The sequence below is a fragment of the Spermophilus citellus genome, assembly GCF_964194105.1.
Source record: "Spermophilus citellus genome assembly, chromosome: 11".
NCBI classification, from domain to species: domain Eukaryota; kingdom Metazoa; phylum Chordata; class Mammalia; order Rodentia; family Sciuridae; genus Spermophilus; species Spermophilus citellus.
Window position 1 is genome coordinate 134,255,545 of NC_138192.1, and position 24,820 is coordinate 134,280,364.

The 24,820-nt window shown below is 57.4% G+C and overlaps 2 protein-coding genes across 9 annotated transcripts in view; both read right to left on the reverse strand.

Moving 5' to 3' along the window:
* Positions 1 to 2,180: 2,180 nt before the first annotated feature.
* Positions 2,181 to 3,883, reverse strand: HES6 (hes family bHLH transcription factor 6). 2 transcript variants are annotated; one of them, XM_081261065.1, is made up of 4 exons: positions 3,718 to 3,883; positions 3,554 to 3,640; positions 3,381 to 3,462; positions 2,181 to 3,146 (listed from the first exon to the last, which is right to left on the reverse strand). In XM_081261065.1, the coding sequence occupies exons 1-4, from the start codon at positions 3,796 to 3,798 to the stop codon at positions 2,722 to 2,724; spliced, it is 675 nt and encodes a 224-aa protein (XP_081117191.1). In that variant the 5' UTR covers positions 3,799 to 3,883; the 3' UTR covers positions 2,181 to 2,721. The 2 variants fall into 2 exon arrangements, with proteins under 2 accessions (XP_081117191.1, XP_081117192.1); XM_081261066.1 differs by having other exon boundaries at positions 2,884 to 3,146; positions 3,421 to 3,462.
* Positions 3,884 to 8,403: 4,520 nt separating this feature from the next.
* PER2 (period circadian regulator 2) overlaps positions 8,404 to 24,820 on the reverse strand; it is a 40,717-nt gene continuing 24,300 nt past the window's right edge. For 2 of the 7 annotated variants that reach the window (XM_081261351.1, XM_081261348.1), the window contains exons 9-22: positions 24,332 to 24,438; positions 23,674 to 23,827; positions 23,304 to 23,412; positions 22,196 to 22,321; positions 21,649 to 21,736; positions 20,637 to 20,799; positions 20,447 to 20,553; positions 19,491 to 19,655; positions 18,322 to 18,561; positions 15,906 to 16,681; positions 14,823 to 15,009; positions 13,222 to 13,414; positions 12,225 to 12,375; positions 8,409 to 10,578 (exon numbers count right to left, since the gene is read on the reverse strand). In XM_081261351.1, the coding sequence (XP_081117477.1) occupies positions 10,429 to 10,578; positions 12,225 to 12,375; positions 13,222 to 13,414; positions 14,823 to 15,009; positions 15,906 to 16,681; positions 18,322 to 18,561; positions 19,491 to 19,655; positions 20,447 to 20,553; positions 20,637 to 20,799; positions 21,649 to 21,736; positions 22,196 to 22,321; positions 23,304 to 23,412; positions 23,674 to 23,827; positions 24,332 to 24,438 (2,716 nt within the window). In that variant the 3' untranslated portion in view covers positions 8,409 to 10,428. Of the gene's footprint in view, positions 10,579 to 12,224; positions 12,376 to 13,221; positions 13,415 to 13,454; positions 14,406 to 14,556; positions 14,608 to 14,785; positions 15,010 to 15,905; positions 16,682 to 18,321; positions 18,562 to 19,490; positions 19,656 to 20,446; positions 20,554 to 20,636; positions 20,800 to 21,648; positions 21,737 to 22,195; positions 22,322 to 23,303; positions 23,413 to 23,673; positions 23,828 to 24,331; positions 24,439 to 24,820 lie in introns of those variants that run through there. The other 5 variants (XM_081261354.1, XM_081261353.1, XM_081261349.1 and 2 more) reach the window with 5 other exon arrangements.

The following is a 24,820-nucleotide window of genomic DNA, read 5'->3' on the forward strand; positions in this document are numbered from 1 at the left end:
GCCTAGTGATGGAAAGCAGAGTGCCTGGTCCAAGGCACAGGTGGATATGGGGAACAGAATAATGGCCCTGCCATGCCCACATCCTAATCCCTAGAATTTTTGAATGTGTTAATTTATATGGTAGAAGAAATTGCAAATGTGATTGAGGATAAAAGTCTGGATATTAAGGAGATTATCCTGGGCTCTCCAGATGGGCTCCAAAGAAGGCACAGGAGTCCTTAAAAGTACAAGGAAAGAGGGGGCAGAAGAGGAGGATCAGAAGACCCGTGACTATGGAAGGTCAGACAAGGTGCAACACACTGCTGACTTTGAAAATGGGGAAGGGGGCCATGCACCCAGAATTGTGGGTGGAGGAAATGGATTGTCCTCCAGCTTCTAGACAGGAATGCACACCAGCCTGCCAACACCTGATCTGAGCCCAACAAATCCTGTGGGGGACCCCTAACCTATAGAACTTCTGGATAATAAACATGTTTGGGGAGAGAGTACTGGGGATTTAACCCAGGAGTAATTTACCACTGAGCTACATCCCCAGCCCTTTATTTTTTTATTTCGAGACACCATACCCAGCTACCATGTGGTGTTTTAAATCAAGTTCATGGTCATTGGTTGTGACAGCCATAGATGACTAATACACAGGGCCAGGGATTTGAGACAAGGAGGTAATTCTCAGAGGAGGAGGAAGCCAGGCCATCAACTGCTTAGCAGGAGGCCTGTGAGGGAACCCAGGGGCCGTGGAGTGAGGAGGCCACAGGAGATAGTTGTCTGGCGGAGTGTAAAGCCTGTAGTCCCAGGTTCTAGGCTGTGCCATGGGCAAAAGCAGCTCTCACCCTAGGAAAACTTGGTGGTCATGGCTGTGGGAATCATTCCTATTTCAGAGAAAGCAAAAGTTGATTCTAAAGATTAGAGAGGCTGACTCTGGACTGGAGAAGCACAGGGCCTGATTTCTGGGTCAGCAGCTTTTGACCTTGGGCAGGTCCTGGCACTTTTACCCCAGGTCAGCCTCTTGCACCTTGCATCCTCATTGACCAACCTTCCAGGGCCTCTGGGAAGATGGGATGAGAGTGATGTCAGAGTAGAGTTGTTCCAAGCAATTCCAGCACCAGAGCTCATCACAGTGGATGTTGTTGGGAGCCTCACAAGGTAGGGCTAACAGGAAGGCATGTTACCTATTTGTGTCCCTGTGCATCACTGTCTGGGGCTATGAAAATAACCCCAGGAGTAACATTTCCACTCCTCCAGCCCTCCTGGTGGGCCCAACCCTCTCCAACCCTCTTGACAGCTCAGCCCCAGTTACTAAAATGAAGCTGCATCTGGTTATAGCCCAGGGCCAGAGGTCTAGGATTGAATTATAGGGAAACTAGGGTGAACCCCTGGTGGCCAGGACCTGCTGAGAGACTTTGGTAAAGGGGTTGTTGGGAAAGATGCTCTTAAAGACAAATGGCCCAAGAGGAGACCCATATGTCAATCCTAAATCCTTACATCTCAACCTTACCCAACCCTCAGTGAGAACAAGCTGCTTTGGGATCTTGGAGCAGGAGGGGGCTTGGCTGTGGCAGTGATTGCTGTTGACTGACCCTGTGCTATCTGCAGGCCTTCCCCAGCTTGAAAGGGCAGGTTTCTACATCACAGCTGCCCATCCCTAGGGGTTCTAACTTCCTGGGTCCACTTTGACCTCAAGTTCAAGGTGCTTGCGGCCATGGCACTGCAAGCCATAAACTAGGTGGGTCTCCTTGTCCCCCAAAATCAATGGCACCCGGGGAAAAAAAAAGTGACAATGCAAGTAGCTTGACATCTGCATTATGCTTGTGGATCCTAAGCCAGGTCTTTGACACTTCAAGCCAGATGGCCAGCAATTAGCCATTAGTGTTTATTCCTGGAAGCTCATAAACAATAGACCGATACAAAGAAGGGCCATTTCCCTATGGCTGAGCTACCCTGGAGACAAATCCCATGCCTATGAACTCTTTCCTCAGGAAGAGGAGGCCAGGCCTCAGGACCTGCCAGGCAGTGGAGGTGTCTCCACCTCCATCACATTAACTTACTTTGCTAACAAACAGTGAAAAATTTTAAGACATTCACTAGTGTCGGAGAAAAAAAAATGTGCTTACTTTAGTATCCACATCTCTGACACATTAATGACACATCAGTAATACTTCAAAGGTAGCTAACTCCAAAATTCTTTATTAATTCAACTGGAACCCTTGATGGCAACCACATACACAAACTCAGGTGTGCTACCAACAAGTTGTACAGAGTAGCTCAGAGCAACACTGCAGAATTACTAGCCTCTCCCTAGGCTCTTGGCAGAAGTGGCAAATTCAAGCTTCTGTTCAGGGCTGTGGCCTGAGTGTCCAGCCCTGGGGAGGCTCAGCATCACTCTGTCACTTCTTCCCCCGTCACTAGACTGCCAGAAAGGGCTAGCGCAGGTGAATGTGTGTGAGCCCTGGTAGCCTACCAAATTCTTCCTCCTGCCTGTAGCTCCCTCCCTCTACCCATCCCAGAGCTGTAGGTTCCGGGAAAGTAAATCCCTCAAGAAACAGGACTAGGGCCTGACTGGGCTGGTCATCAGGGGCTGCCTTGCAAGCCATCCACTGGAGGAAGGGGAAGGGCAGACCTAGGAGATGTCTCGCAAACTTATTCCACATCTGAACCCCAAGGATGAGGGAGTAGAGTTCAGGCAGGCCTAGCCAGTGCCTGCAGGTCCCTGGCTGGCATTTGTCACCAAGGCCTCCAGACGCTCTGGGGTAATCGGGCCACAGTCAGGCTATCTAGGGCTGGAGGCATGAAGTCCCTTCCCTCAGCAGGCACCCGACTCAGTTCAGCCTCTGGAACCTCCTCTAGGTCAGAGCACAGGTCGTCCCCCAGGCCTGGAGGGCTGGGCAGTGGGGACCCAGGGACCCCTCCGGGGGGCCAGCCACTTCCCCAAGGGGCTCCAGGTGGCCCTGGCAAGGTGTCCCCCAGCAGATCCCGGAAGCTGCTCCCCTCGCGCAGCGGCATGGACTCAAGCAGGTGGTTCAGAAGCTCCGCTGCTACCGTGGCGTCGATGGCCTGGCATGTGGACACGAATGTGTGCACCTCGTGCATGCACTGGATGTAGCCAGCAGCAAAACGCTCACTCGCTTCTGCTTGCAGCTGTTCACGCTCTGCGAGTGGGAGGAAGAGAGCAGCGCCCGACGCCATGAGCTGCGATGCCGGTGGCCAGGCTCACCCTGGCCATGGGTACCAAGTTCACCCAGGAGAGGGGGGACGTGAACCCCGCTTTTGGGAGCCCTAGCTACCGACAGGGCAGGGACGTCGCTGGAAGAGAGGTATTTCAGGGGAATGACATCCTGAGAGAAGGCACCCGCGCAGGGTCCACGCGCCCCGCTGCCACTCACCGCGCGCTCGGCCCCGTAGCGCGCCCTGCACGCGCCGCACTGTCAGCTCCAGCACCTCGGCGTTCTCCAGCTTAGCTTGCACCTGCGCGGGCAGGAAGAGCGGTGAGCCTGGCCGCGCGCCGGGACCCACCCCGCCCTCCCCGCAGCCACCGGCGCCCGCGGGGCCGCCGCACCTCGGCGCCAGCCAGCAACAGCCGCAACTCCTGCAGGCTCTCGTTGATCCGCGCACGCCGCTTCTTCTCCACCAGAGGCTTCCGGGCCTGCGGGAAGCGGGTCACTGAACCCCAGCCCCGCCAAGCCTCCCACTCGCCCTTCCGCCCGCGGGCCCCATTCGCACCTTGCGGTCCCCGCGGGCCTCCCAGCAGTCCTCGTCCTCGCGGCCCGCACAGTCCCTGGCGGGAACCAGGGGCGGAGCCATGCCTTCACCACCAGGAGCGCGGCTAGGGCTGCGAGCCCCCGCGCCCCTCGCAGCACCGGGGGAGTCCCGCTGTCCGGCTCAGTTTCTCGCGTCTTCCGGCTCGCAGCGGCCCCGCCCCTTTTATAGCCACTTATTTGCATCTCAATGCGCCAATTGGCAGCGCGGACTCCTAGCAGGCAGCCTCGAGGCGCCCTTCGGCCAATGGAAGCGGCGTGCTTTGTCCGGCGCGGCAGCCCCAGCCGGTCGGCAGCTGGCGGGGCGGGGCCCTCAGCCCGGCCTCCAACGACCTCCGCGGGGGCTGTACCCGGGGGGCGGTGACCCGGGGGCAGCGGCCTTGAGCAAGCTTGTTTCCTGCTTTCGGCTGCCCTAGGATCCCCGGATCTGCTGTGAGGGGGCTGACCCATTCATGCCGTCCTTCCTCCTTTCTTCCCTCCCTCCCACCATCCATCCATCTATCCGTCCATCCGTCCTTGCGTTAGCTCCTCCTTTGGTTCCCTAAACGTGCCTCCCAAGAGTAGCGCTCCAGCCAGTCGCCAGTGGCCGGGTTCTGGAGAAGCAGAACCAAAGTCAAGTCCGTGGACTCCGGATCTGGAGGGGACTTCGTGTCCAGGCTGGGGTGGGTGCGAAGCCCCAGGGAAGTGGGGGTCAGTTGTGCAGCAAGTGTAGGGTTGCCCTGCGATCCCCTCACGTTTACTGCGGACTCTGTGGACACCCAAGCTTGCCACTTTGCACCGGAATCCTAGTATGGGGAGGTCCGCAGGAGCTCCTTCCCAAATCTTCCTTTAGGTTCTTTTCTCTTGGTCACCTACCCACCCCCCCGCAGCCCCCACCTCCCCGCACACTGCCAGTCCTTCCCTGGCTCCCCCACCGGAGGTCCGTTGTTCCCTGGTCACATCCCTCTTTCCCCCAGAGCTCCCCTCATTTCCCCCACAGTTTCCTTCGATTTCAACCCCCCCAATACACCTCCTTCTTCCTCTCGCCCTCACCCCGCACAGCCCTCCCTTGTTCTCTCCCGCACCCCATGAGCCCACCCTTCCCTGGCCCCCACCGCTTCCATCGCCCCTCCTCCTTTGCTCCAAATCCCTTTCGTGCTGTCCCCTCAAGTCCCGCCTCTCTTTTGGCCCCCGCATCCTCCCGCCCGGCCCGCCAGAACTGCCGTCTGGCCGCCGTAACTTGATGCCCGTGACAGTTGGCAGCTGCAGCCGCTTCAGCGGAGAAAAGCCACGGCAGCGCCAAGAGCGACAGGTGTTGGCCGCGCCTTTGTCTCGTCCGCTTTGTCCCGCGGGCCTCAGCTGACAACGCTTGTGTTGGCCAGACGCCTGCGACCCCCACAGCTCGCCGCCCATCTGGCCGCCCAGCCTCGCCGCGGGGTGCCTGGGCCGCGGGACCGCGCCCCTAGGCAGCGCCCTGGGGACCCTGACCTGGTCCTCTCATGCCCCTCGCAGCCTGTCAGAGCCTGTGCACCCAGATGGCTTCTTGGCACTCGGCCTCTGCACTCAACCAGCCTTCTTCCTGAACAGGCTCTGAACCCACCTTCAGCGAGGGCCTCCTCACTGTTCAGGTCTCAGTTTCCTCTCCATGTCCTTAGGAGATGCCTGCCCCGTCCAGCTGGGTCTAGCCCAACACCCATCCCCGCAGCAGCACCTAACCTAGTCCTGCACTACTTTCCCGTGCTGGGATTGTCAAGGTCTGCTCTCAGCTCCTCCAGGCTGTGAGCAACCCTGCTCAAGGGCCCAGTTCTGGCCTAGGACTCCTCTCCACCTCCCAGCACTCCAGCACAGAACTTGACCCCATGAACTGTGAGTAGGGAAGGGCCAGCGTTGGTAGCCTGGCTGGAAGGCTGTTGGAAGAGGAGAGCCCCAGGACACCATAGCTGGGCAAGAAGATCCCCACCCTCCATTTTCCATAAGGCAGGTCCAGCAAACCTGTAGCTCCCCAACAGAAGAACCATCACAGGCTACAGATATGATTTGGGTCAAAAGATTTGAAAGTCCCCAAAGTCACCTCATTGACCTCCCCTCACCTGGTAGCCCCTCTTGCCCACTCTTATCTATTCCTGCTCTGCCTCTGGGTTATTCCTGTATGTGTAGGCCCCTGAGATTTCCCCTAGCCTATCATTTATGCAGCATGTGCACATGCGCGCGCGCACGCGCGCGCGCACACACGTTCCAAAGCTTGGCTGTATTCCATGTACCCTCCAGGGAGGCTGCTCAGACACCCAGTCAGTCTTCCCCCAACTCCTAATAATGAGACTGATGGGGGGTGGTGCTGAATGGTGGATCCTAATGGAGCCTGTAGATGACCTGTGACCTTAAAGTCCTTTACCACTCAGACATCACCTCTCAGGGAAGGAGACTCCCACGTGAGTACAATTAAGTTTCAACTAGTTTAAGAAACAGGAAAAAATAAACTCAGTAATTATTTTTGCACTCCCATGTTTGCAAACTTGTATTTCTCCCAATATCTAAGTGAACCAGGCCAAAAATGTTTTAGGATGCTCTCCATGAAAGTGTTCCTCCTGGGATAGCATGATCTGGGAACTGGGGGAGCCTCTAGGAAGACACTGAGATTGACTGGGGAATTAGGTATGAGGGGCAGAAAAGGACATGATAAAGCCCAATGGTACAAGTAAACATGAAGGCGATAAGGGACTCCAGGAAAAACGCAGCCCGAGAAAAGAAATTGTCTCTTAGTACAGTTTGGGCTTATGGAGCAACGATTCTCTTATAGTCACAGCAATGTAATGCTGTTTATAGGGTTTCAAGATTTAAAATCCATCTACAGAGAAGGCAAGGAAGGCTTATTTATAGTTGTTACTGACAGCCCATCCAAGGGAAACTGCCTGGTTCCAGACTGGCCAGATTCAGCTGCCAGCCCAAATAAGAAATCACTCAACAATGGAAAAAGGAAAAAGGGATTTTCAGCAGTTTGATCAAACTAGGGAGAAGAGGTAGATGATTGAGTCTCTGCCAGTCTTACAGAAGAAAGGATAATTTCTAGAACCAAATACCAGGTGGTGATGTACATATGTAGACTTAACTGCCCAATGACATAGTAGTTGGAGCTCCTTGGCATCTGTGCAGGCCCAGATGTAGTTTTTATTCTCAATGTGAGGAAATTCAGGAACTCTGTTTTGGTTATAGGTCATGATGTCTTCACTTTGGCTTTAAAAGCACACTAACAGAAGTGAGGGCTGGGGACCTGGGTGCTGAAGAGTCCTGAAGAATACTGCCTAGAGTTGAGGGACAGAGGACTGAGACATGCCTCCGTGTGACCAAGTACCCTGAGAAGGAAAAGGCCAGGACTGGCCAGTGCTGGAGTCAGCAGAGTCCTTCTGTGTTGGACTCAAGTTGCTTGAGGCCCTCCTGCAGAGTCGATCTCAATTTCCTTTAGTGGGTCTATTGTCGGGTGGCTTGGACTTTGTCCCAGAAACCTGGCTACCTCATCTTGGGGCCACCAAGCCTTGTCTCCTTCCTTCTTCAGGCCTCTGCTAGCCAACCCACTTCCTGCCATTTGTCCTTTGGACAGATTCTGCCTTCAAAGTTTGCCTGAGCACAGACTTCCTGAGCATTTGGGCCCTTTGATCCCCCTAGAGCCAGGAACAGAGTTCAGCAGAGGTTGAGCAGCGCCATGGTGGCCACAGGCTGACCAGTTAGCAGCAGGAGTGACAGGCCATAAATTCCCAGGGGAACAAAGGCAGTGACCAGCCTGCAGATGTCCAGGCCCTTGTGAGCAGTCTGCCCAGGTGACTCAGAGAATCTCCTTTTGGTTTAGAAATAGAGAGGGTTTTTAGGGTTAAGAAAAATGCAATCACAGATCTTCCAGAGGTGCTCAGGATTCAGTGAAGCAGCTATCTGGCAGTTCAGAGGTTTGCAGCCACTTTGGTGTTACTGGGACCCTGCCTTAGGTCCCTTCATCAGCACTGGTAGTTAGACAGCCAGGCCAGGAGCCAGAGTTCAGCCCACCTCCTGCCCAGGGAGCTCCGGGAAGGCTGAGCATTGGGCCCAGGATCCATTTACCCCTGTTTAAAAAGTGGGGGGAAGAGGGGAGCAGGCCTCCTCACACCTCCCCTCCGTGGACTTCCCCCCAGCAGGTGGCGAGGCGGGAGGTGTGTCAGGAGTGCCCTGCCTGTCTTGTTCCCCAGGGGACAGCATCCTTCTGACTTCCTGGCCCTCAGCTCCATGGCAGAGCCATCAGTCCAGCTGGAACTGACGACGGGGGTGGGGGCTGACCGAGCGAGCGGGGCCTGGGGTCTAGCAGAGTGGAGAGGGGCTCTGGCGCTAAGCCAGGCAGCACATCCCGGGACAGCGAGTGAAAAGGCTGCAGGAGGGAGGACGGGACTGCGTGAGTCCACGGGCATCAGGAGTTCACTCCATGGTCTGTGGTGAGTGGGTAAGGGGGGCAAGAGTGCTGGAGAGAGGCAGAGCAGACTGGAAAGGGACCAGCAGGGGGCCACAGGAGGGAGCAACGAAGTGACCCCTGGGGTCCAGGATTCCCTGATTCAGAATTGCTGGAGTGTGGCATAAAAAAAACAAACAAAAATACCCAAACACCTCTTGATCATCTTTTACCACAAAACAAAACAAACATGCAACTTAAAATAAAAATATATTTGCTTTATTTACCAATTTTCTAAAAGGCAAAAACATCATAAAAAGACACAAGCAGTCACACAGATATATTGCACTGGGTGAGGAGAGTTTGGTTTGTGCACGAACAAACCACTTGTCCGGCAAGGCTCAACAAATCATCACGTAAACTCTGACGGCTTATTTACACATCTTCTCATGAATATATTAAAAAGAAGGCTCAGTTTAAAACAGAGAAAATGTTTTCTGACACCCGTGTAAGCACACACACTAGAGAGACAGGACTCGATGCTTGGCATCATGTAAACAAATTCACAAAATCACCCTATGAAGTCAACTTCTGAGCAGTTAACAACCAGTGAGCATGGAGTAAATACAATAATGCTGATGGAAAACATTCACGGCAGGAGAGAGAGCATTTTGGCAGTTTTGTGTTTGGAACCCTAAGTGTAACCTTAGTCTACCATCTGTCCCTTAGGATCTGAGGCGGAGGCAGCCAGCCGCCCACCATGCTCGTGAACACACAGACTACCACCATCGCTTGGGCAACTGCAGGTGCTGTTGCTTTGTAAATTAAAAAAAAAAAAGTGTTCTTGTATTAATAAAAAATAGTATTAACATTCAGGCATAAAATGGTTTTATGAGGAGATGCCACCTTTCTTGTAGCTGTTTTTTTTCCAAAGAACAGGGAAACCTGCTTCCTATCAAGCATCACGGTCTCATTCCAATTTTAAGGGAACAGATTCACCAGCTGCAACTTCTTACTCACAACAGGGACGAACATTACACTTTCCCAGCAGCCTTTGGGATATCTGGTGCACGTGAGTGTTCTAAAGTCGGACAGACAGACTGGTCTTCTTCCCCAAGAGTTCAGATAATCTGGAAGTGTGGCAGTGCTGGCAGATGTCACAGCAGAGACCTGAAGCTGTACCAGGAGAGGACAGGCACATGAAATAGTGAGGGCCAGGCAGCCCCAGGGTGTAGGGGGAGGGGAGCCCACCGTCCTGGAACACGCGATGGAGTCAGCAGCGGTGGGCCGCCAGCTCCGGGTCGCCAAGGCTGTTCTCTGCCAGGAGCTGGCACTGGCTTTGCTGGGTCAGAGCTGATGTCTGAGAGGCTCCAACCGAAGCCCAGACATGACTGGGTCCCCTGCAAAGTGGTCAAGGCTTGGTTTGCAGAGGGAGGTCACCATGAAGATATGACGACCTGACTGGTCCCGTATTTCTCTCTGCTATTGACCATCTGGTCTGAAGGGGTGTGAGGACGAGGTGGAAACGCTCCCAGGATCTGAGCGGGCATCAGTCTGATGAAGCTGGTCACACAAACCACTGGGCTCTGTTCAAAGCTGAAGCGAGCATTTCAACTTTGTTCTCTACAAACAGGAGCACGTCAGACCAAAATGTCCACCACCGCGGTCCTGGAAGCCAAGCGGCGAGTTAGGTGCACACCACCTCATGTGAAGCCTTTGAAGAACACGAGGAGAGGCTGTTACCTCTGCAGTATATGGACCAACACCTGGCTGGACTAATGACCACTGCGGATAAGCCCCTGAGGACAGAAGTTGATCCAATCTAAAGACACCCTGGGAAAGCTCCAGAACACTGGAGTCTCAGCTCAGAGCCACTCATGGCTTCCTGGCCATTTGTCACAGCCTGCCATGATGCCTTGGGTCAACCCACAGGGGCCAGTGGATGCTGGTGCACTGGACCAGAGGTCTCACTGTGGTTGAAGAACTTCCAAGGGCACTGTGGCAACTTCCCTGAAACGTCCACGGATGGGTCTCCATCTTCTTCAAGTCCAGCAACAACCAAAATCTCTGCTCCACCCCCAAACTCCATGTTTGTATTTTAAATATGAAAACATACTTCTTCCTAAACCCTTCCTACTCTCCAGTTTTAAATCACCGCTTCAGAAAACTGTTTTTTTTCCCCCTAAGACAAAAAGCAATGTAAGCATCTATGTCCATTTCATCAGAAGCAAACGTGAAGACCTCCCGTCTCTTCCAGGCACCGTCCACGCAGGTCCCTGCCGTTGGCCGGGGTTACGTCTGCTCCTCCTCCCTGGGCCTCGGGGCTTGCCCACTTTCCTCTTCTTTGGTGTCGGACGCATCGCTGAGTCCCAGGGAAGGAATGTCCCCCTCATATGGCACACAGATGCTGCCCTTCTCTTCACTTTCACAGTAAACACATTCCTTAAAGGAAGAAAGGTGACAGGTGAGAAGCTTGGGGCTGAGCCTTGGCTGCAGAGGCTCCAACTGAGTAGGATGCAGGTGACCAGGTGTGGCGTCTGCCTGTGCCTGGAGCTGGACTCTGGTCTGGAGGGTGGGCCACAGCACGCTAAGGGTGAAAGTGCCAGGCCGCAGTGGGCGGGTGTGGGGACGGTGCAGCACGCTGCGGCGTTGGACAGCCGTCCACGAGAGCCACAGGAAAGGGCTGCAGGGGCTGAATGGGTCTTCACGTTCCTCCCACCTTTCTCTCCAGAGGTGGTGCCTCAGCCCCCTCAAGCCTGGGCTGCACTCAGGAAGAGCGTGGGGCTCTTCAGGAAGTGCGCACTTCCCCGTTCTCCAGGGAGAGCAGCTGCACGTAATGCCCTCATATCACCCTGGCTCTCCGTGAGGAACGAGGCCCCTGCCGACAGCTAGCACCAGCTCGCCTGCGGCCTTCAAGGCAGGGGTCAAGTGACAGGAGCCTCAGCGGAACCTGCCTTCACTCTCGTGAGACCCTGGGCCAGAACCGCCCAGCGAAGCTGCTCTCAGTTCCTGACCCCAGGAGGCTGCCCAAGGGGCTGCACCAGCCCCGGGAGGCCTCGGGGTCCTGGGGTCATGAGATAGGAGGCTCAAAGGCAGCCAGAGCCAGAGCCAGGCGGGCCACCCGAGGAGAGGGTTCCTGGCAGAGGGAGGGGGCAAGGATCCTGCAGCAGTACCTGCCGGGGGACCCTGGGAACAGCCAAGAGGCCAGAGCAGCTGGAGGGGAGGGAAACTGGAGAGGAGACGAGATGGTGGCAGGTCTGGATGGCCACGTGACCAGGACGGGCAGAGACGGGAGGGACTTGAGCTCTGAGCTGGTGACCTGACTCTGGGGAACAGAGAGGCGCACTGACCACAACTGGGAAGCCACCTCAACATGCAGGTGCAGTGCCACTGTGTGTGGGGAGACAGTGGAGGGGTGAGGAGCATCTGGCTTCTATCCACTGCAAAGCCAGTGACAGGATCTTCTGGTGGCTGGCGGAGTGACTGGAGCCCAGCATGTGCCCGAGGAGTGAGATGGGGGGAGGGGGCAGAACGGCTCTTTCTGAGGGTGATCAGGAACTTGATTTTGGACACATCAAGCTCCAGAAGACTAGACAGCCTAGGGACCACTGTCCCCAGCTGGAGCAGGGAGGCCAACTAGAGGAAGGAGCCTCACACAGAAGGGAGGCCAGGGGAGGCAGCGCCAAGGCCAGAGGCCAGTGTGGCAGGGGTGAGGCTGGGGAGAGGGACTGGAGTGCACGCGTGGCTTTGAAACCCTGGGACCAGGATGCGCAGGGGGTGGAATCGAGGGTGCAGGAGAGGGTGCAGGAGAGGCCCTTTGCTTGTTAAACACAGACAGAACTGAAGGGGAAGCACTCCGAGGTCAGCACAAGGCTGAGAGCCGGCACCAGACCTCAGGGACCATGCTGAAGAGCCAGCGGCAGGGGACCCCTCCAGGCAGGCTCGGCAGAGTTGGAGAAGCTTTTCCTTTTTCAAAAAATAAACTTATTTTCAGATTTTTTAATTTACAGAAAAGTTGCAGAGATAGCACAGTGAGTGTCCTTTGGTGAACTTTTGGGACCTGATGAAGAGTGGGTTTGTGAGCTTACCGCCACATTGATGGCTGCGGGCAGGCCCCCTGTCTGGACCCATGGGTGGACCTCACGCAGCTCCTGCCTCTGGCCCTCGGTGAACCAGGGCTGGGACCTCTGCAGCAGCTTCAGCTTTTCTCTGTCTTCCTTCAGGACTGACTCCAGATCCCTTCAGGAGGATTGGAAATAAGAACGCTTCAGAACGGACTGGTCGGGTTTGTTTCAAAGAACATGCTCATTTCTACTCCTCTTCCAATGTTCATGACAGTGTTAGATCATTTTGTTTAGTGCAAATTTCCTTTTATTTAAGAGAAATTCCTTCATTTATAGTAACAATCTCATTAGCAGATGATCTGTAGTTGTTCTATTAAAATGGTGATCTGGGTCAGACTGAGAGGGAGCCAGTATGTGCAGGGCAGCCTGGGCCTCTGGGCTGGGCGCTGCAGGGGCGTGGCTACCCGGGAGAGTCTGACACCTGGGCCACAGGCAGCATGACCTTGCCCTGCACCTGTCCTGGACTGAAGCTCTTAGAGAGGGAGCCGTCCCCCTGGCCCGCCAGAGGCTCAGCTCTCCTCACCATGGAACTGACCTTTCCTTCCCACCGTCCCTGACCCCAGCCTCTCCTACTCAGCCGTGCTCTCCAAGGACAGGGACCACATCCAGGTCCAAGAGCAGCCTGACGTGGACTCGGTGCCTAAGCACAGACCCCGGTCACCACAGAGCAGCAGATGGCCTACCTTGACCCTTGGTTTCAACTCTCAGACAAGACACACATCTACCCCACAGGCTGACTGGGTAACAGGGCACAAATGTGTCATAAAAGTTGAGCATGGCACCAGGGGAGGCTACCCTTCCCCAGCGGGTCCCTGGAGGGGAGCCCTGCTTCTCTCTTCTACCCTCACTGCGTCCAGGACAGGGCCTGCTGACGGGTGTCAGCTGGTCACCTGTAGGCATGGCCTGCTGTTTCTGTGAGTAGCGGGCCAGCCTCCAAGCACAGGAGGCTCTGAGTGTTTACCGGGAAGGCAGCTGGTAGGTCATCATGATGCTGTCGTCTGCGTCCGCCATCAACAGCCAGATGGGGTCCTGCAGGACGTACTTGATGAAGTGCTCACTCTGCCCCTTGCTCCTGTCCATTTCTGCTTTGTGATGATTCTCTGAAGAGTCAATGCTTCCAAAATATTTGCTGGTACGAATGGTGTCACTACTGCCTTTAAAAAAACATGACATGGGGAGTCGAAACCTTGAAGCATGGGCCATGTCAGTGCTGGAGAGCCAGGCTGGCCGAGGCGGGGACTGTGCTGGTGGGGCACGTGGCTGTCCAGGTCTTGACTGACCTGGACGATGGAATGAGGGCCCGACTAGCCCCGTGGAGGGTCGCTTGCCTGGGGAGGCTCTGTTAACCATGGACATCCAGAGACAGGCAGTGTCCTGGGGGGAGGAGCTGGCCCACAGTGCCCTCAGCCAGCGCACGTGGGCAGAGGTGACAGTGCACCTCTCTACAAGCCAAGGGCCAAGGAACGCTCACTCAGGGGAGAAGGGGGCTCCGGTCCTGGGGACAGTGTGGGCCACCAAGTCATCATGGTTCCAGTCATTTGAATGATCCTGCTCTGTACAGGTTTATAGCTGAGAAGAATAAACTGCTATCAAGGGAGACAGAGGTGGCCCAGCAGTGACCTGGGGGGGTGAGGCCTACAGAGGAAACAGAAGCAAGCAGGCAAGGTATGGCATTCTGACTGGCCCGCGCCTGCCACGTCACCAGGCTGGGAGAGGGTGGTGGGCAGGCCGTGCACACGTCTGCACTAGTGGACCCCTGGGGGTCTGTGGGCAGGGTGATTCTGGCCCTGAGCCTATGATTCTGGTAGAGGCCCTCCTGTGTGAGTCCTCCAGGTGTGCCATACACCAACATGTCCACACACACCCACGTGTCCACACACACTGTGTCCACACACACCAACACGTCCACACACACCTACATGTCCACACACACCCACGCATCTACACACACCAACACGTCCACACACACCCACGTGTCCACACACACCTGCCTGTCCACACACACTCGCCTGTCCACACACACCCACGCGTCCACACACACCCACGCGTCCACACACACCCACGCATCCACACACACCAATGCGTCCACACACACCCACATGTCTACACACACCCACCTGTCCACACGCATCCACACACACCCACCTGTCCACATACACCCACCTGTCCACACACACCATGTCCACACATACCAATGTGTCCACACACACCTATGTGTCCACACACCCCCAAACGTCCACACACACCCACCTGTCCACACGCATCCACACACACCCATGCATCCACACACACCCACCTGTCCACACACACCTTGTCCACACACACCAATGCGTCCACACACGCCCACCTGTCCACACACGCCCACCTGTCCACACGCGCCCACCTGTCCACACATACCCACGTGTCCACACATACCCACGCGTCCACACACACACCTGTCCACACGCACCCACCTGTCCACACGCGCCCACGCGTACACACGCGCCCACCTGTCCACACGCACCCACCTGTCCACACGCACCCACGTGTCCACACGCGCCCACGCCCCCAGGGGAAGCGTACCAGCCCCACTTGGGGACGCGCTGCAGCCTGGCGAGCTGGAGCCCAGAGAACCCGAGGTGGCAGAGGCCCCACTCCCAGACAGGGCTGACCCCGCAGCCGAGCAGAGGTCCTCATTCAGCAGCAGGTTGAGCAGGTCGCTGGACACAGACAGGGCGTCACTCTCCTGTGCATCTGAGGGCTCTTCTCGCTTTAGGGACAAGGAGAAGACAGCATTGTTCATGGGGCTCGGCCACACACAGAGCACAGTGAGGCTGGGGGGAGTGGGCTGGGCTGGAGGGGCACTGTGGGGGCTCGGACACGAGCCAGCCTCCACCGGCCACATGGGCAGACGGTCCTTCTACTGGGGCTACAGGAGAACTGGGCTGTGCTCCATGACAGCCCCTGAATCGACGTGACTTCAGGAGTCACACAAGACCACAGGCGGCAGACGTGGAGTGAGGGCACCCCAGGCCCACCACCCGCGTGGTGAGGCTCTACACTTGACAGCACTGTCCGGGGAGCACCCGGCCCCGGGGCCTTGAAACCCAGAAGGCAGGCAGCACCCAGCAGCACAGTCAGGAGGCAGGAGACACCCGGAAGGACCCACTGCTCTGTAGAGGAGCCCTGTGCCCCTGCAAAAGAGGGGATCCCAAGAGAGCTCCCTCCTCTGAGCACAGCAAACTGAACTGAGGCTGCCATTTCTGCAACCTGCAGGTGGAAACCGGTGGCACTGGCTTCAGGGTGGGAAGGCATGAGTCCCCTTCCTCCTCCTCCTCCACTGTCCCTCAGGGGGTGGCAGAGGTGTCCTGGTAAACTGATTGCGCGTCATCTCAGGAAACTCACAGACACTCTCCACGAGTCACACGCGGCTATTTGGGCTCTGTATTCCCCACAGACACTCTGTCGCCCTTCCCTCAGATCCCCAGACACTGCAAAGCTCCGAGTCGACTGCTCGACAGGACGGAGCCTCTGGGAAGTGCTGACTCCAGCTTGGTGGGACCCTCCCGCGCTCACAGCCCCCAAAGCTGAGACCCGGGGGGGCACTGGCCTGCCTTGCAGTGCTGTCTGCAGCCTGCTGGGAGAAGGGCATCGGGGAGGCCTTACTGTGGGGGGCGCCTTTGCCTGCTGGTCCCGAGGAGCGCCAGGCGTGCAGTCGGGCTGGGGCCTGGCAGCTGCTGTTCCAGGGTGGCCCCAGGTCGCTGTGGCCCCAGCGCTGCCCTCGGGCGGCTCCTCCATCTGCAGCAGGTTGAGCTGCAGGGGCGAGCTGCCTCGGGACTGGAAGAGCGGCGGGGAGGCCGTGCCTGCGGCCACTGTGGCTGACGGCGGGGTGGCTGGGCGAGGGCAGGGCCGCCTGGGGAGTGGGGTCTGCTGGGGGACCTCGGGCTGGGAGCCAGGAGTCACTCCAGAGGGCAGCCTGGGGTGGCCGGGGAAGAAGGCCTGGGGCAGGTTTGGGGCCACTGGTGGGAAGGGGTAGGTGGGGAGCATGAGGGCCACGACCGGGGCCGCAGGGGCGCTGAAGGGCAGGGGCTGGACTGCCAACTCGTGCTGGGGACCCACAGGCAGGGCGGGCACCGCAAAGCTGGTGTGGGGAGCTGCAGGCGGCGACACCACGGTGCCCGGCGCTGGGAACATGGGCAGGGGATACGTGGGCACTGCAGCGGGGAAGGCCAGAGCAGGGCAGCTGGACTGGGACGTGTCTGAGGGTGACCAGGCCATGGCGCTCAGGCTGGCCAGTGGGCGGCGGTGGGGCTCCAGCCCTCCAGGCCCTGTGCTCTGGGAGGGTCCCCGAGGCCTGGCCCTTCTGGACTTGAGTTTTCTGTTCTTTCCTGTTTTTTTCCAAGATGAGTCTATCCCAGAAGTACTTCTTAGTCCAGGAGCAGCTAAGATAACAAAAGCAACCAGAGTTAAGTATTAGAAGTGGGTGGCTCCCGTGGTTCAACCCCGACACCTGAGGGTTCAGACATCTGCGTCCCAGCCCTGTGCTCCCGAATGCCAGCCCCGGGTCCACCATAGGGTGTCCCTGGCCCTTGGGAAAGAGAAAACCCAGGCAAAATGTGAGATTTTTCATACGACTAAAGTCATTTGAAGGACCACCCTGAGTTGCACGACCACCCTCCTTCTCTTCTTCTGATATTACCAGGCCCTTTCTATGAAAAGTGGTATGAAAAACTTCTATTTCTCAAAATACATAAATAAAAAGTTGGCCAGCCTCTGCTGTTCCCAGTATTTTGGGGAAAAAAAATACAGTGGTTTGTGAAAGTGGAAGGCCGACCCGCTGACCTCATCTCCCGTATCTCTAACTTCATGAGCTTTTCCCTGTTGTTCCTAAAAAGGAGCGGTCTCCTGCTTCACCTGTCAACACCTGCGCCAAAGCCAGAAGATCAGAGGGAGGGGGCTATGGTTTGGCTCCTGGGAGTCCCCAAAGGCCAACAACTGGAAGGTGGGAGAACTTGTAGGAATGAGGAGGACGTGAGGCCACTGGCCTGTGCCCTGTGCCTGAGGTCCCAGCCCTTGACCTGGGACCTCAGCCACTCCTCTTCCTCCCGCTTCCCCTAAGCCCCCTGGCCATGATATGCTGGGCCACTGCAGGCCCACAGCACAGGGACAAGCGATGGTGGACGGAACCCTCTGAACCCTCAGGTAGCTGTCACAGTGACAGAAAGCTGGGTGACTGTCCCACGTGCCCTGGGAACCACGCCCCTCCTCTGCCATGGCAGGGCTGCCGGCACAGGCCCTCTTCAAGAGGACAAGGGCTCAGTGGGCTCCAGTGCCCTCCTGGCCGTGGGGGAGGTTGTCCCAGGAACCTGTTTCCCTCCCACTTCATGCGAGCCACGTGCGGCTCTCGCATGGCTCTCAGCTGGGCCCAGGGGTTCCACACCTTTGTTTCAAGACAGCCCAAGCAAATTGCTTTTGCGATTCAGCCTCCATGTGGTCTACTGGAGGTCTGTTCCCCTGGGGGGAAGAGTGGCTAAAGCACTGGGCTCCTCGGATAGCACGTGCAGGCCTGTGCAAAACGCTCCGGGCAGCTGTGTAAGTTGTGCACTGCACAAACTGCTAGGGAAAGGGGACAAGTGGAAGGTGGAATTCTGGATAAGCTGGGCTCATAGGGTAGATCTGTTCAGGATCAGGAGGGCAATCCGCATGGGCTGGCCGTCATCCTGAGTGTGGCGATGAGGGTGAGAAGGAAGAGTGAAAAAGCCATCCCTGGCTGAGGAGTGGCTCATGGTGGAGCACGTTACCCGAGCTCAGTTACCCGGGCAAGGAAGGCCTGGGCATGGCGCCGCAGCAGCAGCAGCAGCCGGCTCCGTTCCACAGGGGCTGGCCCGCGCTGCACTGCTGCTCACAGCGCTATTTCCTTGGGAACACGGCCAGTCCTTGGGATTTGACCTGCAGGCTGTGAGGCCCCCGCAGCTGCTCTCCCCCGACCCTCCTGGGACACACTGCGTCCTGAAGCCAGCACTGAGCTCCACCACCTAGGCCAAGGCCACAAGTCCACGTCTTGTGGGGCGCCCGCACTTACTGCTCTCACTCAAGGGCCCCCCAGATCTTTCTCGTGAGTAGTAATGGCAGTGAGCCGGGAGCACCCCGAGTCTCCTGGCTCCGCGGAACTTCTGCAGGAAGCTCTGCTCCTCTCTCTGCGTGTGCGCGGCCAGCACTTCCTTGGTGAGGCCCAGGTTTTGCAGGGGCCCCTTCTCCTGGCTGAGGCTGTGGGGCAGGCAGTCCAGGGACTCAGGTCCACTTGCTGCGTCCTCCACCATCTCTGAAATGGGACAGGCCTCTGGTCTGCACGAGCCCCACCACTCTGTCCCACATCACCCCAGCGATGCACAGGTCATTGGCGAGTGGCTACTTCCCGATGCCCATGGCACGAGATGGAGTTCCCAGTGTCTTCCTTTAGCCCGCTGGGAAGGTCACCATGAAGGGCACAGAGCAGCGCCAGGGGCGCCTGCGCCAGGTGGCTCAGGAAACAGAGCCTCTTCCCATGGACCCTGGGGAACCTCAGGCCTCGCCTTGTGTTGAGGACGCTCTACAGCTGTCCCTAGCCTTTATTACTTATTTTTATTGTTTTTAAAATATATATTTTTGTAGTTGTGGATGTACCTTTATTCATTCATGATCAAACGTGGGGCTGAGGTCAAACCCAGAGACTCACATGGGCCAGGCGGGCGCCCTGCCTCTGAGCCCGGCCCCAGCCCAGCCCTGGTCCTCAGCCTTTAGACACAGGAGGCGGCCGAGGTGCTGCGCCTTCCACGCAGGGGCAGGGAGGACGGGCAGGAGGCACCGACTGCCCTGAAAGGGACAGATCCTCATCGTCCCTCTCACTTTTGCTACATCACAGTCCAGCCCTGAAGTGGAAAGGGCGAGGAGGGCACGGCAGAGGTGGGCGTCCAGGGGTTGAGAAGGCGGGCTCGGCACCCAGAGGGGTACTCCTCTCCCTGTCCACAGCCAACCAGAGCAGATGGCTGCCTCCACGGGCCACCGCGGCAGGGTCGGAGTGGCTGTGGGCAGACCTGGGGGCCACACCCCACTGTGCACTGTGCACCATGCACCACAGGATTTCCTGGAACCCTCACTGGGCTGAGTCAGGGTCTTCTGATAAGCTGAGCTAGACTGGAGGTGGACATCAAGTGCCTCCCTAATTTTAAGATCAGACTGCTTGGCATGTCCTCAAAGACCCCACAGACGCACCTGACTCAGGCTGCGGCTTTTTGTCCCCAACGTGGACGATGGTGCTGCTGTAGCTGCACTGACTGGTGAGGGACACCACGCTCTCAGCCTTGCCGGGCAGCGCCAGCGAGCTCAGGCGGGCACTGACTTCCCTGCGGCTGCTCACCTTGGCGGGTGACGCTGCCCCTGCAGAGACAATGGAAGGAACAGGCTCAGGCTACGCGGGACTCTGTGGACTGCGTGTCAGCCACACACATGTGTGCCACAGACGGCTGGCCCTGGTGCCTGTGCCCAGTGCCCTTCACAGGAGAAAGGTGGGAAGAGGGAGTTCCACAGCAGGACGGCTTCATGCGCTAATCCCAGTCCTCTGCAGGTGTACTGCTGCTAGGTGGCTGTGGGGCCTGGGTCAGAGGCGCAGGCTGCAGCCCGTGGCCCTCTGGGGGTCTGTGGGGAGGGGCTCCTGAATCTGAGCAGCAATGGCAAGCAGTCCCCACCCTGTGTGTCGTGAAAAATGGGACACCCCGTGGGACCCTGCTGGTGATCATCACAGCACCATGGCACCCAGCAGCCTGGGCTTTTATCTGACTCATGGGGTGCTCTAACACTCTCGGGCAAGGGCAACACCGACACCCTCCGGAAAGGAGTCCACTTCAGGGTGACAAACCAGGAGCGACACAGCCCTCTGCACGGGGCTCCTGGGCTGTCTCCGGGCCTCTGACAGCACTGATGGGTCCTGTTTTCAAAGCCCAGCATCCCAAGACTTGGGTCACCTTGAACTTTAGCTTTTGCACAATGGTTGCTGACTTTCTAGCCACTTTGATAATTTTGAAGATAGCCCCTGGCTTCACACCATATCCATGAAATCACTCCCAATAAGTGAGGAGGAAAGACGGGCGTTGCAGGGCTTCAGGTGCATGGGGTTCAGCACGGAGGGCTCAGGTGCTCACACAACACACAGCTCGGAACAGACGGGGTACCTCCTGCGTGCAGCCCAGGGCTGGCTGTGGCCTTTGGTGACGGGATGTTGGCTGGGGATGCACACTTCCTCTTCAGGGTGGCAGCCTCGCTGCAGCTCTCTAGGTACCTGGGTGGATGGCCAGAGGGTCCATGTGGGCAGGCAGCACGGCCACCAGGAGGCCAGGGCGGACGTCAGGAGGGCCTGTGTACCTGATGACGCTGTCCAGGCAGCTGATCTGCTGGTAGGAGCAGGTGGGCTGGTCCTTGCAAGCCAGCTCCTCGGGGACACTAGCCCTGGGCATGCTGGCTCCCAGGCTGTCCTCTTCTGTGGCAGGAACAGCTTTCACCTGAGCTGGAGGACCACTCTGCATTTCTGAAACATTGACAAAATTGTTCTTTCGTCTGATACTTTCCCCCGAAAGATACTTTATGCTTATAAAGCATTTTAATTCTACCCAAAGATAGGCCAACGACTCCACATGTCTCACAGATGTGGAAACCCCGTGATGGCTTGACGTCCAGCAGCCAGTAGGTGCACATCCCAGAGCGCTGCAGAGGGGCTCAGAGGCACCACCGCCTGCATGAGGGCCAGCCTTGAGCAGGATTCAGGCACTGGGCCCTGGCTGTCCCTGCGGCCCAGCAGCAGGACAGGCAGTTCTTACTTGGACTCCTGACTTTGGGGACCAGTGAGACCCCAGGTGCCTTTAGCTTCTCCTGAGCAGGACAGTGTTTTCGAGTGACCATAATGGCCTCTTGCCTCTCATACTGCGGTTCTGTTTGGTTCTCGCACGGACATGACGTCTGCTCCCTTGGAGCCTCGTGCCAACATCCTAGCATGGGTTCCTCTGCGGACAAGTCTGGTTTTGAAAATCGTGGCAGCTGGGCAGATTCTCCAGGGCAGTGGTGTGTGGTGTGAGGGCTGAGTGTGAGCATGTGGCTGCAGGACCACGCTGCAGGGAGGGAGGCAAACCATGCCACCATGGACAGGCACAGCCCCCAGCAGGGCCTGGGCAGCAGAAACACGCCCCGCGTCCCACCCGACAGGCCTGCAGGCCACCAGTACTGCTGGGACACCAGTGTCTGTTCTGGGGGATGGAGGTGGCTCCAGGGGCCTTGCTCTCACTGCAGGGGGTACAGCATACACCAAGATGCAGCAAGAGCCCTTGGCTCTGCCATAGCTCAGTGCTACTAAGGAAAGAGAGAGTTATCTCTTTGCTTTTACCTGTAACAGATTTTTTCTTTTGTTCTCCAGATTCATGAGAAAAATGAGTTTTGGTTTTGGTCTTGTTGTTACCATTTTTACAAATTTCCTTGAGAGAAACAAAACAGACATGTTACTCATTCTAGGAGACCTCCTGCAGTCTGTCCCCACAGCGGGGCCAGAGAGCAGCTCTAACAGTCCCACGGCCCAGGGTGGACTGGGTAAGTTCTGAAGGAGGGGTCTGGGAGGCAGAGCCTGAGGGGGCGTATGTGTCAGCCCTTGAGGAGGGGGAGACAGTGCCCTGCCCGTGAGGTCCTCCCAGCCTCCAGGGAGGCCTTCACCGCTATCCTGCCGCCCTAATGAAGTGCGCTGGGAAGACCTGTCCATGTGCCCTGGCTGCTTCTACTCCAAGGAGACTGTCAGCTGACCCCCAGGGCAGACAGAGCTGGGGAGGAGCGGCGGGGGCCACGAAGGCCCCACTGGCCACCAGGGCCGTCTCCCATGCGCCGACCTCCTACATGTGTCCGCGGGTGTATCTGCTCAGGGAGAAGGACAGAGAGGGACGTACGGCTCTCCTCTGGCGAGATTCCTCGTGGCCGTTGCTGTCGCTGGAGGAGGTCTGGCTCATGAGATGTTCGTGGGACCCGTTGCTGCCCAGGCTCCCGTAGCCACTGGAGCCGCTGTGGGGGACCGGCTGGGGGGACAGCAAATAACAGTCAGGACACAGTGGAGGGGTGCAGCCAAGCTGGGGTGGGTGAACTCATGCAGTGTGCACTGGTCCCCCCACACCCTGTTTCACAGAGAGGGCACCTGACCAAGGCCCCCGGGGAGGAGAAGGAAGTGCTACGGCCTGACCCTGAGGTCAGGCTTCAGAGGTCCCCTAGCCTCCACCTGCAGCATCCATCACCAGATGTTCTGTCACCAAGGAGACACCACTGAGAGGGATGTGTTCAAACTGTTCCCTGACAGTCAGCTGTGGCCCCGACAGTCCTACCAAAGGTTCTCCCAACCACTAGTAGGGGGATCGAACCCAGACTGAGCCACATCCCCAGCTCCTTTGATTTTTTATTTTGAGACAGAGTCTTGCTAATTTGCTAAGTTGACCAGGCTGGCCTTAAACTTAGGATTTTGCAGCCTCAGCCCCGCCCAGAAGCTGGGACTACGGCATGGGCCACCAAGCCCAGCCTATCACGAGGTTTCAGAAGTAAAAATTAATGAAATTATAGTTCGGCTCTGTGACCTGTAACTGAGGAACAGAAACGTACTCAGTGATTGGGTGGACTGTAGTTTCACTGATTTTTCTGGAGGGTGATGTCCCCAAGTCCTTCAGTGCTACTGTCCAGCACTCTGGGTTGAAACAAGCCCACACTGTGGGAGGTCATGTGTGGACTATGTGGCCCTGGGATGACTGAGGAGTCTGCACACGGTGTCTCTCAGTGGCTCACTCAGGCTCCTGGCTTGCATACGGTACCAAGTGCAAGGCCAGGAAAAGCCATGGATTTGGGGGAACAAAGACAATGTCCAAACTGGCTCCTTGGGGGACATTCAGAAGGTGACAGATAGAGCCACTTGAGCAGAAGTGCTGGGACCAGGGCAGGGCAGCATGGGTGCATGCTGGAGGGGTGGACTCCAGGGCAGGGCGCCTCTCAGACCTGAGTGGAGAGGGCTGCACCCACCTGCAGCAGCAGCCGGTGGATCTGCTCCGCGAGCTCCTGAAGGCTGGGCGGCAGGGCCTTCTCCTCGGCACACGGGGGCGCAGCAAACACGTCCTCATTCAGAGGGCCCCTGTGTGGGTTCACATCTCTCAGATGGGCCCACTCAAAGGCCTTCCAGATCGTGAGTACACAAGGTCCACGCTCAGCCTCCTCCCCTAGACCCCCAGGCTCCCCCCGGCTGCTCCCCGCTCTACCTGAATGAGGTCCCTCCCACCTGGGCCAAGTCTCCCCTTCCCTGGCCTGGGTTAGTGGCAAGAGGTGGTTTGGTCCTGCCTAAACCATCTGAGGTGGGAAGTGCCCAGACCCAGTGTGAAGCCCCGGGAGCACTCACACCCTGACTCTGTGCCTCCCAATGATGAAGGAGATCTTCCTGCTCCAGGGGTTGATGAAGCTTGACCAGCTCGTGTCCAGTGTGACGTACTCCCCGTTCCGGGCGCGGAAGCGCATGGGAGAATAGTCGAAAGGCTGCCCACTGGACTGCAGGACTACGGCAGGGAGGAGCAGTGGTGAGCACCGCAAAGACCAGCCGCCCGCCCGCAGGTGTGCTGGCCTGGGCTCCAGGCACACTGGCAGGTGGCAGACATCTCAAGCCACTGCAGTTGCTCTGAATTACAGCCAGAGTCACGTCCTGCAGAGTTGCTTCATCTCTGCTAAGAGTGTCACTGGTCTGTGAGGGCTGGGGGTGGTGGGGACCCTCCCCTGAACTGGTCTCCCCCAACTCCCCTCAGATATTGAAGCCAACAGTAAAAATGAGACATCAGAGACTCAGGCCACAGGCAAGGGACGGCTGACCCCAGAGGAAACCTGCTCTGATTCTGCCCAGGCGGATGCCAGGCCTGGGCAGGAAGGCAGCGCATCTGCCACCAGCTCGGCCTCATCAGCTCTGACCTGTCCGAGCTGCTCTGGTCTCGGGGCCAAGGCCCAACGTGCACCAGCTTTTGCCATAGCGTTTGCCACAGCCCGATGACATACAGTACGACAGGACCTACTCTTCTTGTGGATGGCAAGCATCAGGGGCCTGTCGCTGGGGTGGAGCTGCAGGAGCACCGGTGTCTCCATCAGGTCCTGAGGTAGGTAGCCCAGGAGGGGGACCGCCCTGCAAGGCAAACAGACACGGCGGTCAGTGGGGCTGTCTTGGAGTGCTACCACGTGCAGTGGCTGGCCACCTCAGCAGCTGTTCCCCGCATGGGGAAGCAGGCAGACTGAACTCTCCAAAGACTGAAATCTGGGAGCTGAGCCAACGGCACCAGCTAGTCTTTCCATTCAGTAGCCAGAGAGGATTCCAGTGCCTCAGGTTTGTGTTCTGTCTCCTGAAAAAAAAAAATTATGCCCTTTTGTTTTTATTTTCCTAAGATCTTTTCTTTTGTTATGTGATTCATTAGTTTGGACAGAGGTGTCCTGCGTGGATGTCTGCTAACAAGCTCGCCCAGGAACCCCTTCCCGAGCCACCCTTCCCAGCCCAGGGCTCCCCCCTGGCT

Excerpts from the sequence above, each read along its gene's own strand:
- HES6 (XM_081261065.1), bottom strand. The coding sequence starts at position 3,798 with ATGGCTCCGCCCCTGGTTCCCGCCAGGGACTGTGCGGGCCGCGAGGAC. Across the intron at positions 3,641-3,717 it reads AGGCCCGCGGGGACCGCAAG|GCCCGGAAGCCTCTGGTGGA; the intron begins GTGCGAATGGGG and ends CGCTTCCCGCAG. Across the intron at positions 3,147-3,380 it reads GCTACGGGGCCGAGCGCGCG|AGCGTGAACAGCTGCAAGCA; the intron begins GTGAGTGGCAGC and ends TCCCACTCGCAG.